Source organism: Tachysurus fulvidraco, chromosome 5, assembly GCF_022655615.1.
Source record: "Tachysurus fulvidraco isolate hzauxx_2018 chromosome 5, HZAU_PFXX_2.0, whole genome shotgun sequence".
Lineage (NCBI taxonomy): Eukaryota > Metazoa > Chordata > Actinopteri > Siluriformes > Bagridae > Tachysurus > Tachysurus fulvidraco.
The window spans coordinates 4,588,370-4,604,800 of record NC_062522.1 but is presented as its reverse complement, the minus strand read 5'-3'; the positions used below and the strand labels follow the sequence as shown (position 1 = coordinate 4,604,800).

At 39.5% G+C, this 16,431-nt stretch overlaps 1 protein-coding gene across 4 annotated transcripts in view; it reads left to right on the top strand.

Moving 5' to 3' along the window:
* Positions 1 to 85: 85 nt before the first annotated feature.
* Positions 86 to 16,431, top strand: part of slc4a8 (solute carrier family 4 member 8) — a 34,056-nt gene continuing 17,710 nt past the window's right edge. For 3 of the 4 annotated variants that reach the window (XM_047813310.1, XM_047813308.1, XM_047813307.1), the window contains exons 1-4: positions 86 to 224; positions 13,263 to 13,344; positions 14,383 to 14,532; positions 15,323 to 15,458. In XM_047813310.1, the coding sequence (XP_047669266.1) occupies positions 180 to 224; positions 13,263 to 13,344; positions 14,383 to 14,532; positions 15,323 to 15,458 (413 nt within the window). In that variant the 5' untranslated portion in view covers positions 86 to 179. Of the gene's footprint in view, positions 225 to 12,948; positions 13,060 to 13,262; positions 13,345 to 14,382; positions 14,533 to 15,322; positions 15,459 to 16,431 lie in introns of those variants that run through there. The other variant, XM_047813309.1, reaches the window with a different exon arrangement.

The following is a 16,431-nucleotide window of genomic DNA, read 5'->3' as shown; positions in this document are numbered from 1 at the left end:
ATCATCATAAAACTGATCCTTACAGCTTCGGTAGTTTTTTTTTTATTTGTTTCCACGATGGCTGTCCCGGATAAGCGGCTCTTGTACCCAGAAAACTGACAGGAAGACTTTCGGTGCTGCATCCCGTCTCCTAGAGCTGCATCCCATCTCCTAGAGCTGCCTCGCCTCTGGAATTTAAAATGCCTGCAGAAAACAGCGACCAGGAGAGCATGCTGAGCTACCAGGTACGCACACACGCTGTCTTTTCTTTATATCAGTGACTTCCTGATTCTTTGAGAATGGGACACTTACCATACAGATGTTATTTAAATCCTGATGGAGAAGTAAGTGTGCGTGTGTTTGTTTGTGTGTGTGTGTGTGTGTGTGTGTGTGTGTGTGTGTGTGTGTGTGTGTGTGTGAGTGTGAGTGTGTGCATGGTTATATTCATCCCACATGGAAGTGTTGGTTATAAAATAAAACAATATGCATCCACAGATGCATAACACTGCAGAAATGAAAGCAAGCATCACATCTGCACATCCGGGCGCTTCTGTAGCGCGCGCGGAACGGATCAATACGCCAGTGCGCGCGGGTCCTGTCTCTCCTCCTATCCGCATTTTATCCCAGAGCTGATGACAGATTTCATGTCTCATTAATAAACACAGATTTATTCCAGGAATAAATGGCTTGTGGCAATTGTGTCGTTTTTATTAGGCTGGTTAATGGTACGAATAATTAAAACACACATACGCGCGAGCGGGCGCGCGCGCACACACACACACACACACACACACACACACACACACACGCAATGCTGTTGTTTTTATGAGCGCACGTGTGTGCTGTAGGATGCGCGCGCATCTCTCCTGCATTAACATGAATTCGTTAGAGAGCACGTGAATGACAAGGGCATGTATTTGTGTCATTTCGGTCTAAGAAAAGGCGTTTCTAAGCAACAGAGACAGGATGCTGAACATCACGTGTACGTGTTTTTAATCGTGTAATTTGGCTCATTGAAAAGATGCAAGGATTTGGAGATGATTTAACAGGTTTGTGTGTGCGGGTCAGTTCACCTCAGATGACCTTGAAGCGATGCTGAACATTTTGAACGCTGCTCTAAACGTGTTCATGTGGGTTAACAAGGCGTCCCGGAAACGCAGGAATTCTGTATACTACATGATATATCCTGTTTTAATTTCAGATCACAGCTACACTAAAGAACACTCATTATACAGGTATATCTAAATAAACAGCAGTGAATGTTTTCATTCATTCATGCATAATTGATCATGGTCAGTGGTCATGGAGCACCTGAAGCCTTATCCTGGTTACACAGGAGGTGAGATGCTGGATGAGACATATAAAGGCTTCAGGCACACTCACATGCAATTTAGTGTAATGCCAATACACCACATGTTTTTAGGAGATGGGAGGCAACCCACAAGAACATGGGGAGGAATTTAGACAGTAACCTGAACTCTGGGGGCTGCGAGGGAACGTCAGAAATGTGGCTTTAGATGTCTTTTACTATTTAAAGCTGCTATAACATAAACAAGCGCAAGAACCAGTATCATGGCCGTCGTATCATGGACGTCCCACAACCTTAAATGTAACTATAAACAGAAAAGTATGCTCCTTGGGTCAAAGTCTGAGCAGAGATTGCATGACTAGTCTCTGAATTCGACTCAGATAAAGATCTACTACAAATAATATGTGGTCATGTCTGATCTCCTTCCAAAGTGGTTTACATATACATTCATCAGAACCCCTTATTCAGAGCATAATATCTGAAATCTATATTATCTAAACATAATATCTAAACTATGAGAAGGGCACCTCAGTCATGGCCCGAGACTCGAACCCACAACCTTTGGGTTACGAATCACTTTCTACATAAGTTTGAATATGTTTTCATTGCTCTAGTAGCACAATCTACTTTATAATATACAGTATGTACACTGGTCAGCGCTATCTTGCGTATTTTGTGCATTTGCCATGTATTGTTTTTGTATTGTATTTGCACTGTCTCTAGAAACTCCATCATCCTACATCGCACCATGACAACGAGTGCTTTATTCCTTACGTTGAATTCTCCAGAAAATAATGGTTATTTACTGAGTCCACAAGCTGACAAAGACTTCAGTGACTTCACACACACACACACACACACACACACACACACACACACACACACACACACACACACACACACACACACAAATAAAAAGAAAGAGCATCAAAAGAGCACAAAAGATATTTAAATATCTATCTACGAAAGATATTTAAAGAGACACTGTCCTGTTCATCTTGCACATGTTAAACACATGCTGTGTTTAGTCTCGGATCGTTCTGACGTTCTATGGTGACATACTCGGCTGTTCTTTATCCTTATCTATTTGTTCTCTATCTCCACCACACCAACGCTCTATTCTATGCTTGATCTCTAGTAGGCCCAGTTTTATAAAAGGGCTGTTTAGCAAAGGTCACCTAATGACAGCAATGTTTTTGAAGTCCTAATGAGTTATTGTGTGTGTTGTCATGGAGACGATGCGGAGTAGACGGGCCGCTGAGGGCGGTCTGTAAGCTGAGATTTGGCTGCTCACAATTATTCACTAATGGATGTGAGAGTGTAACACGATCCTGGATTTCAGATTGCACTTAAACATTACAAGAAGAGTCAGCATGACAGAGGGGTTATAGGAAACAGACAGACAGACAGACAGACAGACAGACAGACAGACAGACAGACAGACAGATAGATAGATAGATAGATAGATAGATAGATAGATAGATAGATAGATAGATAGATAGATAGATAGATAGATAGATAGATAGATAGATAGATTAAATCAATAGACTAGACATCAGGCTAATTGCTGTAAGAACTACAGTATGTAATAAGTATAAAAACAACAACAACAAAAATGACCACCAGCAGGCTTCCTGGACCCCTTGTGTTCCTGGGACCCTGCTTTAAGAACCTCTGTTGTTAAGAATGCTTCAGAATTTGTGACTTGAGTTGTGTGTATTTGAAGTATTGAATAACAAAAAAAAAAAATGACACAAAGCAGTTATACAACTGTCCCTGTACATTGGATAACTGTCATATATAAAACACCACACATTCTTACACACACAAACCTCTATCCAAGGTCTCAGAGAGAGAGAGAGAGAGAGAGAGAGAGAGAGAGAGAGAGAGAGATTAGAAGGATGATATATGGCACTGAATGGTGAATGAGTCACTCTTCCAGGAGCAGGAGGAACACTGCAGCACTCGTGCTGTGACTTATGCTGAAACAGAAACATTTCTCATAGCTGCAGGTCTTTTCCATCTTCCCTGAAATAACAGCGACATTTTTAATCTAGTGTGTGTGAAATCATCTTCTTCATCTTCTCACTGTTGGACTTCCTACTATCCATTATTTCTTTTCATTTCTGATCTTCTATGAGAATACGAGAGCTCAGAATTAGAGCAGTGATCAAGATCTTCTTGCTTAATAAGTTAAGAATTGTTAAGAATCTTGTCGCAGATATGATGGTTAAATGGAATTGATCGTTACAGCTGATGAACTTCTCTTCGTCGTCAAGACAGGCACAAAAGATGGAGGCAGAGGTATATCTCAATCATTTTAGGCAAAGATGAAGTCAAACCACAAGCATGCCATGAAAAGTAGATAAATAGACCAACAGACAGACAGGTAAACAATCAGACCTGGGAAAAAACTTGGGAATGTCGGCTGAACGTTCATGGTGCAGGTGTAATTGTGAACGGGTTAAAAATCTGGTGATTATAAGTGAGTAAACTGTCCTGGTTTCTGGGGATTGTAGACTGGAACAATGTGTGTTCTGGGAAGTGGAGTAAATGAAATCTGTAACGAATGTATATGGGATGTAAACCTCAATGTCAGTCAATCAAAAAATATAATAAATCCTGAACATTGCTGAAGGTCTTATTCCCCTTTACTTTTATAATGAGCACCACTGAACTCACCTTAACTGCCTCAATATGTCTTCATGGAGCTGTGTGCTTTGTTCACAGGGGCAGTGTCATGCTGGAACAGGGCTTATGCCTCTTACTTTTACAGCATTTAGCAGACACCCTTATCCAGAGCGACTTACTTTTTTATTATCGCATTTTTTTAAATACTTTTTTTATATACTGAGCAATTGAGGGTTATGGGCCTTGCTCAGGGGCCTAGCAGATGTAGGAATCAAACTCACAACCTTCCAATTGGTAGCCTAACACCTTAACCACTAGGCTACCACATCCCTCTTAGATCCATTGAAGTGAATTTGCTTTCTGCTTGAGCACAAAAATAAAACTCAGCAGTATTTTTAACATCATGAACAATGCCACAGTAAATGTCACACTCACAGATGTTTCCTATCCCTGGCCAAATCTAACTGAACCACACTGTTATTTACTTCTATTCACTTTCATGTAACCGGGAGCTTCGTGGCGAGTCGTGAGTATCTACATCAGCAGGAAACTTGGACTACGCTGATTGCACTTTCAAACCAGTAAAAGGAAATGATACTGGTTGTGTGGGTGTAATGTGTGTGTGTAAGTGTGTGAGACTGGTTTCTTCAGGCAGACTGCAGTATCTGAAAGTGACAGGCAGTGACGTGAGTCAGGATCTGTAATACAACTGTCAGAGCAATGTGTTCCAGACAGCCAGGGAGAGAGAACAGCGCCCTCGGCTCTAAACTGATTTGAGAGGACAACATGGCAATAATGCATACACACACACATACACACACAAACACACACACCACGTCTTTCTATAAATTCCAGACCAGCTGTGATTTATTGGCCTTATTATTCTGTGTAAACATGTACTCGAAAAATGAACCTTGTATTTTTCCTTGTTTTGGCTTAAAACTACAAAACTAAAACCACAAACTGTTTCTATAGTCAGGGATGGGAGAAGTACTTAAGTAAAAGTACAACTAGTGGGTCAATATCTTATTCAGTTAGAAGCGGAAATATCCAGCTACAAAAAGTTCCCAGTGAAGGTGAAAAGGTTTCCGTTTAATATCCTCAGAAAATAAATAGTAAATGTTTTACGTGAAGTTAATGGAGTTAAACTCACCTTTTCACTTAAAGAGTAACTTTTATTGCCTAAATGTTTCAAACACTTGTGCATTTTGCCAGGGAAAAACTTTCCTAATGAATTAAACTGTGAAAATTAAACTTGGATGGCATTCATTTATTTTAGAGGAAAAACAGTTGTCAATCCGATGACACAAACTTTTTGCTTTGAAATAGATCTATGACTGTTACACTGAAGACGATTAAAATGACATGTTAATAATAATAATAATAATAATAATAATAATAATAATAATAATAATAATAATAATAGAGAAAATTCAGGTTAAATAAGGTAAGAGGTAAGATATTTTTGTCATTGTGTAACAAAAGTGAACCTCATCCTCATTTAAGTAACACTGGAGGGTGTGATTATAATCTGTTATAAACACCGGAGAGTGTTATTATAAACAATGTCCTTTCTACAGTGGGATACAGTCTGATAATTGTGTATTGATAAGCAGGTCGGTGTCCTCAAACACCACATAAACTACATTAAAGTATAAAGTGATGCAGTGTACTGTAGGGTTACTGTAGTGTGTACAGCAGCACGGAGTAAGACAAAGAGAAAGAAGCTGCACTTCAGTTTGTTTATGGAATTATGAACCTTCAAACTCGGATCTACTTTTATTTTACACTAAACCGACTCTCTCCTGTATATCATATCTCTCTGTTTCTAGTCTGTTTCTCTGTCTAGAGGCTTTCAAACTGAAACTAAATCCCAACTGGCTGGTCCTGGTTCCCTTCTTACTAAGGAATACATTTATTAAAAAAGAGTTCTAATAATCAGTACAATAAATGTTATGTTAGTAGGGCATATTCTGTCAACTCGTTCTTTTTTCTCATGGAAATGTCTGTAGATGATGAGTTAGATGACAGAAAAAATAATAATAATCCTAATAATTATAATTATTCTTGACAAAATATAAATTGGAGTTTTTCTGATATATACATTATTTATATAACTATGAATTATTTTATATTTATATAACTATGAATTAACTATAATATAATAGATTCGTATTAAACTGTGGTTATATTATTATTATTATTATTATTATTATTATTATTATTATTATTATTATTATTATTATTATTATTATTATTATTAAGACATTTCTACGACCCATGACACATAGCACAATTTTTACGTAATATGTTTTTTCAGGTTTAATTGACAAAACTTTAACAAAATTTCTTCTAATTTTTTTGTTTTTTTACTATTATTATATTATATTATATTATATTATATTATATTATATTATATTATATTATATTATTTCTAAATATCTATTCAACTTGAAAGGAAGAGAAAAGTCAGCGTTTTTAAATATTTAAATTCAAAATAATTTTAAAGGTTAAGTATAAAATTCCGTTTTAATATTATAGAAGATAAAAATATCTGAAAATAATAATAATAATAATAATAATAATAATAATAATAATAATAATAATAATAATAATAATAATAATAATAATAATAATAAATAACAAACAAATTTGAGCAGCTCCCTTCTTTCAGGCGCTACAGAGCTTTGCTTACCAAGACAATCACTCTGATTAACAACTCACCATAATTATATTCCCTGTTTCATATCTATAATTACTGCATTATCAGAACTGTCAGTCATCACATCATCCGTATAAATTACACACTACTACTGCTGTATATTGTACATAATAATGCACAATACTGATCAGCCATATATTCTGTATTCATATTTAATACTCATACTGTCTGTATTGTATCACATCTGTATTGTCTTGTATAGTCTGGTCTTGTATATAGTATAGTGTTATTTATGAATTCTTATTCAGACTAAGAGTCTCTAAAGACTCACACAACAATGAACACTAAAAAGTGCAATAAAGTCTATGATGTTTTCTGAATTACAGAACAGTTACCAAACACACCAGGATTTCTTTGCAGCAAAGTCATCAAATGATAAATTTTGATAAATTTTGAGAAGCATCATTATTGATGCTTATGACAGCGAATCCACTGAGATGCTCTTGGGCCATGGTTGACCTCAAATAGGTTTAAATCAGCTTGAGCTTTAAAAAGCTTCTCTCTGCAGCATGCTCCATGAATAATTAATGTGTTATGGTGGTGTATTATAATCACGTCATGATGCAAAATGTGTTTAAATTAGTCCAGCAAGGCGTGTCAAATCTTATGATATTTTGTTGATGTCAATTTTATTTTATTCTAATCTAATCATATTTAATCGGTTCGATGATCGATCGGTATTAAAATAATGTTAACTGGCAGAAATAATTTTGCTTAATGTACGAAGCGCATAATGGTTAAAAAAAAAAAGACAAAAAACCTCTCATGTGATGCCCCACATTCAGGTTGCATCCTAGGCAACCGGCTACATCGCCTATGCCATGGACCGGCCCTGAGTTAATGAGTCGTGAGATGAAAATGTCGCTCCGTCATTGACCTTGTTACATCAGCGGCCCATCACTGAGACGAGGAGTCATGTGGAACTCTACAGCAGACAGACTTTAACCATGCTCAAGGTTACTAGATACTGATTCCTAATCTAGATTGAATTCTTGGCTGTGATTAGTGAGAAGGTGTTGATTAATTCTCTATAACTGCAGATCTGACATTGGCTGTAAATCAAACCACAGTTTTTTCTGAATCTGCTTGATCTAATACATCGTTGTTTCTATTAGTAACAGCTGATTCACAGGGTCTTGGCTAACAAGATTTAGCTCGTGCCGTTACGTAGCAGTTGCAGTGTAGTGAAGTTTTCCTCCATGAGAAAGTCTTCTTACTGTATTAACCTCAAAAGAGAACAATGGGACATTCCTTGACTTTTTAAAATAAATAATTAAATGGAATATTTTATAGTTTTTAATGGTTGATTACTGATGTTGGGGGGGCACGGTGGCTTAGTGGTTAGCACGTTCGCCTCACACCTCCAGGGTTGGGGGTTCGATTCCCGCCTCCGCCTTGTGTGTGCGCGGAGTTTGCATGTTCGCCCCGTGCCTCGGGGGTTTCCTCCGGGTACTCCGGTTTCCTCCCCCGGTCCAAAGACATGCATGGTAGGTTGATTGGCATCTCTGGAAAATTGTCCGTAGTGTGTGAGTGTGTGAGTGAATGAGAGTGTGTGTGTGCCCTGTGATGGGTTGGCACTCCGTCCAGGGTGTATCCTGCCTCGATGCCCGATGACGCCTGAGATAGGCACAGGCTCCCCGTGACCCGAGAAGTTCGGATGAATGAATTACTGATGTTTAAGAAGAACATGTGAGATACTCCCCTGGGTCCTAGTGCACCACTGGTGAAGTAAATCCTGGGTTATGTAGTTAGAGGTTTCACACTGCTCCTACTGTTCCTGGGGTTAACACTGAATCGTGGCTCTCTATAATCTGATGTTTCACACTGTACATTCCTAAACCCTTCTACAACCTTCTGCTTGCTTCCATATTCACGTATTTGAACGAACCCCCCCTCACTGCCAAAGGTCCAGAATTTAAGTCGTTTTTTTTTTTCATGTGATTATTGTCATCATTGTTTTAATCAATGCTTGTGACAAATATTCTGGGTTGCTGTTTCAAATGAATACGATACATTATTGTAGCTGGACGTGTGTGTGTGCACGTGTGTGTAATATAATATCCATATAAACGTAGCGTAATTATATTAATAAAACATAGTGGGATATTCAGTGATATTGGCTGTGCAATATCGACTTTTGTGATTGGCCAATACCGGCAGACTGGAGCCAATGGAAATGCTTCTCTCCTTCGGTGCACGTCTTTATTCCTCTGAGAACTTCAAAGCGGACCGCTTGAGGTAAATCATCTGGAATGATTACTATATTAATTAATAACAAGCAAAGAGGCATTGACAGAGAGTCAAGAAATGATGATGAAGATAATTATTATTAATACTTCAATAAAGCTCATTAAATCTATCCTGTTGTTAGCGTGGTATTTAAACTTATGAACTGTGTATGGACTGACAAAGGTGGTACATCAGGAAGCGATTTGACAACAATGCAGTAAATGATTTAGGTGCATCAAAAAGCGTGCTCGTTAAGATACCGGTAGACAAGCTAATCCAGCACAAATTAGTGCATAAAAGGTCACCAGAATGAAGTATTGAACCTCATAATTAAATACAAAAGGAGGAGAAAAACTGCAAAAAGGCCCACTTTTTTTTAAAAAAAAAAGACACACACACGCACACACCCTCAATAGGCTGGCTACGGACCTGGACACACAATCACACAATCACACACACACACACACACACATACACACACACAGTAGCTAGGTGACAGGTGACACAGGAGCAGTCTGGCTAGCTCGAGTGCTTCATGTGGGTTTTTAATTACAGACAAACAGAAGCAGCAGAATAATAGAGTACAAAGTAAACACAGAGAGCAGACTGAAAGTCACAAGAACCAAAATAGTTTAAAGTTTTTATCTATAATTTTTTCCGTGCACAAGAAGCTTTAAGAAAGAAACGCGATGGAATATACAGGTTAAACACGTCCTTGGGTCTGTTGCTCGTGTGTAAATCAGATGCATGAATGTCATAAAGCATGTGAGCGAAACCAAGTCGTATGACTCCTAATGCCAGACCAAAGCCTTGAGGCTGATTTCTCGTGGGATAAAAACAGCCGGCTGTGGAAATGTGACTCGTAATATAATGACTCTTAATTTAACGGCATTTCAGTGGAGCAGGACGCTATGCACTGACCCACTGCAGAGTTGAACATTAATCCACAACATTGCTGCTGCTCTGATTCTGCAGATTAATGTTCTAGACCAACAGCTCTGACAGAGGTACAGCTGCAAATCACAAGTTTATATCAATATGATCATTTCTATAGTAACCCCTCGTTCAGAGGGACTTTGATAACGAATTTTGGGGGGATTTTGGCGGGATTTTGGGGGCAAGTCGTGGCCTAATGGTTAGAGAGTCTGACTCGTAATCCTAAGGTTGTGGGTTTGAGTCTCGGGCCGGCCACGACTGAGATGCCCTTGAGCAAGGCAACGACCCCCCCAACTGCTCCCTGGGCGCCGCAGCATAAATGGCTGCCCACTGCTCCGGGTGTGTGTTCACGGTGTGTGTGTGTTTACTGCTGTGTGTGTGTGTGCACTTTGGATGGGTTAAATGCAGAGAACAAATTCTGAGTATGGGTCACCGTACTTAGCCGTATGTATGTCATGTCACTTAACAGACGCTGCAGATAAAGAGCTTCGATGATATAGTGATCTTTTCTTCTCCAGTACTGATTCCAGCTGCTATAACATGAATGATACCAGGAATAAAAACTTAAATATTGTGGACTTTGAGTAAAATTATTAGTAACTGTAAATGGATTAAATGTACAACATCCATCTATTTTCTGTAGTCCTTGTCCTACACAGGGTCACAGGGAGGCTGGAGTCTATCCTAGAGGACCCAGGGGACAACCTGGACCCTGCCCATTGCAGGACATAATCACACACAAAACAAATACACACACACACACACACACACACAAACACACACAAACAGAGAAGTTGGAGATGCCAATCAGCCTAAAGGAATGTCTTTAGACTGGGGAGGAAACCGGCGAACCCTGAGGAAACCCCCAAAGCACAGGGAGAACATGCAAACTACATACACACACATAGGAGGCGGGAATCATAAACCTTAACCCTGGAAGGGTGAGGTAGACATGCTAACTGCTAACAACTTATTTCTATATATTCATTTTGAGATGATGAATTATAAGTGGTATTAATGGAATAGAACTTTTCAGGATATGTGGTAAAATAATCGACTTCAGCTTCGACACCTTGTGGCCGAACCTCTAGATGAAAACTGATTAGTTTCTAGACAAATTAGCTGACATCAGTCTAACTGCACAATGAAAAATTTACACGGACCAACTAATGTAAAATTACTTTAAAAAATAATAATACAAATACATGTAAATAAAGAATAGAAGGTTGATCTACACTTTTGTGTAATATCTGTACATCCTCCTACACTTTATAATAAACATTACGCCACAGAAGGCATCACGTCCTCGCACTTTTCCCGTTCTTAATTTAATTCAACTCTGTTGGTAGAAATAGAGACTAAATGGGTTTTAAATGTATTTTCTCTGTCAATGCACTTCTCTCACACTGTCCCGTTAATAAATCATATCCACCGCACAAACTCTGGAAGCTGCTCATTTATTCCCTGCTGATGTGTATAACAGGGGGAGGAAGCGCACGGATAAACGCCCCTGCACGTCCTTCCGGTACTCCCGGGTTTATTCTCTTTGTAGACTTCGATTCATGTTGAATCTGCTGTTAGACTTGTGGATTTGGAGGTTTAAAGGTTTGAAGCTCTTTTCTCTGGCAGAAGAAAACTGTTACTGTAAGCAGCCTGGTGTTCAGCTCATGCTGATGTGGCTGCTTGTGCTTGAGTGTGTAATAAATTATACACAGAGATGCGTAACACACATAGCTTTAAATAAATCTTCAATAGAGATCCTGATTCATGGGCTCTCGAATAACTGAAAATGGCCGAAGCTTAGAATTAAATCAGTATTAAATCTTTCAACCTGTAGCTATTTTTCATGTTGTGCTCAATGTTCTGTCTTTTTTTGTTGATCATGAGAGGTGTTGGCTGATTAACATGGCTCGCTAATCTCACAGCTAATTAGTGTTTTCTGTAGTTGGGCCTGATTTTGAGTCTGTTTTGACAAACATGTGTGAATATGTGACTGGTCTATAGATCACTGTAATCATCTGACAGTTATTCGACCTGACTAACGTTTTTAGACAAAGTATTGTGTTGTTCTGGGGAGATGTTATTGTTTCTGCATGGGAGCATCATCAGAAGTGACTAGCATGGTGTTGTGCAGCGCCGCTTAGCCGAAAACAAACAGTGATGTCGTGTTCTTCTGAGCGTTTAACAGATAAAGTTGTGAATCAAATCATATCTCAGTATATCTTTGCGCTCACAGCCTGCGGGAAAATCTGCCCAGACACACTTCACTTGGGGTAAATAGAGTGTGGGTTTTTCCATGTGGCACGAAAAACGACAACTTTCTGTTTATTGGAATGTACACTAAACATTTATCAAGCAAACAGTTCAGTCTTCAACACATTCCAACACTCCTCCAGACCAGATGATATGATATGAGGTATATGATATGAGATGATAGCAGACTTCAGGAGAAACCTACAGCTACAAAATCAGACATTAGTAGACTACAGAGAACGGTTCGGACTGCCAAATATATTATTGGTGCTCCGCTACCCACCCTTCAATCTGGCCGGCGCTACAGAGCCCCAAAAACCAGCACAACCAGTCACAAGAACAGTTTCTTCCTCCAGGCTATTAAATGTTCCCACCATTATGCCAATACCATTATTATTATTATTATTATTATTATTATTATTATTATTATTATTATTATTATTATTATTATTATTATTAAGACATTTCTACCACCCATGACATGCACCACAATTTTTACTTAAAAGGTTACTTATGTAAAAAAAAATTTGAAAGGGAGAGAAAAGTCAACTTTTTTAAATATTTAAATAAGAAAATATTTTAAAGATTAAGTATAAAATTTTGTAATTGCAAAACCTTATACTTAATCTTTAAGATGTTTTTTTTCTTTAAATATTTAAAAAATATATTTATGTAAATATGTAAAAAAAATTATAAAAATAAAAATAATATTAATAATAAGAATGTTTATTTTTTACATTTTTTACATATGTGTATTTTATTGGTAATGTCATCTTGTTGTCTCTGTGCACAGGAAGCATATGACACTAAAACTAATTCCTTGTGTACGCCAGCACTCTGCAATAAAGCTCTTTTTAATTCTGATTCTGATTCTGAAAGTTTGCTTCCTAAAAAGAATCCCCGAATGCACCACAAGAAAACAGGGAGCATCCATGGTCATTAGGTTCTTTGAAAAAACATGGCGGAAAAACCGGACTCTGAGCCTACAACACTGCCAATTGTAAATACTTGGTTCATGCTTTTTTTGTTTTGTTTTTTAGCTCTCACATGATTAACAGCATTTTTCGACTTTATTTTTGTTCTCTCTCTCTCTGTGTGTGTGTGTGTATGTGTGTGTGTGTGTGTGTGTGTGTGTGTGTGTGTGTGTGTGTGTGTGTGTGTGTGTGTGTGTGTGTGTGTGTGTGTGTGTGTGTGTGTTTTCAGAGACCCGGTGAGGAGGTTGTCGTGGATCAGGGTGGCACAAGCTCAGTCTTAAACATCCACTATGAGAAAGAGGAGCTAGAGAGTGAGTGTAACACACACACACACACACACACACACACACACACACACACATACACACACACGCACAGATTTTCAAGGACAGTTTGTCTTTAGTATCAGTGGCATTAGTATCAACTTCCTCAACTCACCTCTTGGCACACACACACACACACACACACACACACACACACACACACACACACACACACACACACACACACACACACACACACACACACACACACACACACACACACACACACACACACACACACACACACACACATCAAATGCTTCTAGTCCTCTAATGTTTTGCTGTTTCTGTTGGCGCACAAACACACAAACACTCACAACAATACACCAAAACATAACAAAAAAGTCGCAATCAAGCACCTAGATTTATTAGATTTATTGTGTCTCTTGGCAGACGCACACACCGATTGTGTGTTCATTGTGCATTTGTTGTCTCAGGCCACAGGACACAGACATGCTCACACACAATGGGGACACACAAACATAATCAGAAAGCACGTACACACACACACACACATACAAGAAGACAAGCACCTAGTTCTTTTAGGCTTTGCTTTTTCTGAGAAAAGCACAAAACTCACGTAGGCTTGCACGCACACACAAACACACAGATACACATGCAGAGACCATTTTGTGCAGACCCATACATACACACAAATACACTAAAGCACAAAAAGGGGGACACACAATTCAAGATCACACACAAAGGCACTTGAACTGTCATATTTCTTAGTCTTTACACACACCCAATACACACACATACAGTACACACAAACAGAAAGAAGTCAAGATCACACACTTAGCCCTCTCGTGTTGTTTTATTTCATGTAGTGCACACACACACACACACACACACACACACACACACACACACACACACACACACACACACACACACACACACAAACAAGTAAAGTTCATGCCCCTAAGACTTTTTGGGCTGCACACACACACACACACACACACACACACACACACACACACACACACACTGAGTGGACACCTGTTTGTGTGTGTGTTGTCTCAGGTCATAGGACCCTGTTTGTTGGAGTGAGGATGCCTCTGGGTCGTCAGTCTCACCGCCATCACAGACCTCACAGCTCCAAACACCGCAGGAGAGAGAGGACAAGAACCGGGAGCCTAGTGCATGATAGTGACATTACAGAGACCTCACACGGTGAGTACACACACACACACACTCACACACACTCACACGGAGTGGGGGGTGGGGGTGGGGGGTGGGGGGTGTCAGTACCGAGAGCAGGCCCTTGGAGGAAATAAGCCTTCTTCCACCTGAGCTCACAGATGAACACTGGTGTCACTGTGATTGACAGGGCTGTGTGAGTTAACCCCTCCCACCCACACAGCACTCTGGTTTAGTAGACAGTTTAATCCCATTGCAGTGCAATACCCAAACCAGTGTCATTATTTATCTAAGTTTGTAAGGGGTTATTTGTAAGTGCCCCTCCCCCCAGAGCCTGGTCACCAACCCTTCCTGCTATAGAATGCAGATTTGTGTATCTAACGTTTGCTCAAGGGCACCTCAGTCGTGGCCGGCCCAAGACTCGAACCCACAACCTTAGGGTTAGGAGGCAAACTCTCTAACCATTGGGCTACGACTTCCCAAAAAATTTGAACAATTCACATTGTCTACAAAGCAGCTTGACATAAAAATAGAAACAATAAAAAGTTTAAAGTTTAAAACTAAGTTAAGACCTATCTCTAATGACAAGCCTGAGGTGACGGTAGTGAGGAAAAACTCACCACCAGCTGATGGGAAACGTAATCAAACACAAATTCGTCAATACTATTACCAAAGGATGAATTTCCATGAGGCTTGACAGTGTGTGTTTGTAGATATCGATGTATGTGAGCTGTGTGCAAATCCTGGATCTAAAATGACACGTGTGAAGATCATCGGCACATTTCCGACTCCATATTTGTCTCTTTCTGTCTGTTTGACACAGATACACCATCACAGAGGGTGCAGTTTATTCTGGGCACAGAGGAGGATGAAGAACACGTTGCTCATGAGCTGTTCACTGAGCTGGATGAGATCTGCGTTAAAGACGGTAAAGACGCTGAGTGGAAAGAGACAGCCAGGTGAGAAGAGAATCTAATACTATAAAAAAAAATATCTCCCAGTTTAGCTTTAATAAGCCTTAATTCACTGCACAAGGCTGAAAAGTTTGGCTCTGATTGGTCAGAAGTGACAGCAGTGCAGCTGTAAATCAAACGTCCACCTGGGATGTTCAAGTCACTTAAATGTCTTCGGAGCGTGATGATTAATTAACTACAAAAATACTGCGAGGTTTTTAACGTTGCTTCTAGAAAATGAACAATAAATCATCACAGTTCTAGTGTTCAGGAAAATTCTCAGTGTAAAGAGTTCCTCATAGTGACGTAATTACAATCTGGGCGTTTCTCCTTAAAATGAAAGAGAAGATCCTAGTAAAGTTAAAAGTTCTTCATAAAGCATCTAAACCCTTAAAAGAGCTGACAATGAAATGCAGTTTGGCATCTACCAGAAGTGCAAAATGTAGCAGTCGTGCAAAAGTGCAGATAAATATATAGCATATTTACAGCAAGTGGTATATATGATATATATAAGAATATACATTAAATAAATATTAAAGAATTACAGAAATGGTTCTAAGGCTGGGGGGGGTCACGGTGGCTTAGTGGTTAGCACGTTCGCCTCACACCTCCAGGGTTGGGGGTTCGATTCCCACCTCCGCCTTGTGTGTGTGGAGTTTGCATGTTCTCCCTGTGCCTCGGGGGTTTCCCCCGGGTGCTCCGGTTTCCTCCCCTGGTCCAAAGACATGCATGGTAGGTTAATTGGCATCTCTGGAAAATTGTCCGTAGTGTGTGTGTGTGTGAGTGAATGAGAGTGTGTGTGTGCCCTGTGATGGGTTGGCACGTCCAGGGTGTATCCTGCCTCGATGCCCGATGACACCTGAGATAGGCACAGGCTCCCCGTGACCCGAGAAGTTCGGATAAGCGGTAGAAAATGAGTGAGTGAGTGAGTGAGAGTTCTAAGGCTATGGCATTGAAGAGGAATGTGCAGAGTGAAAGG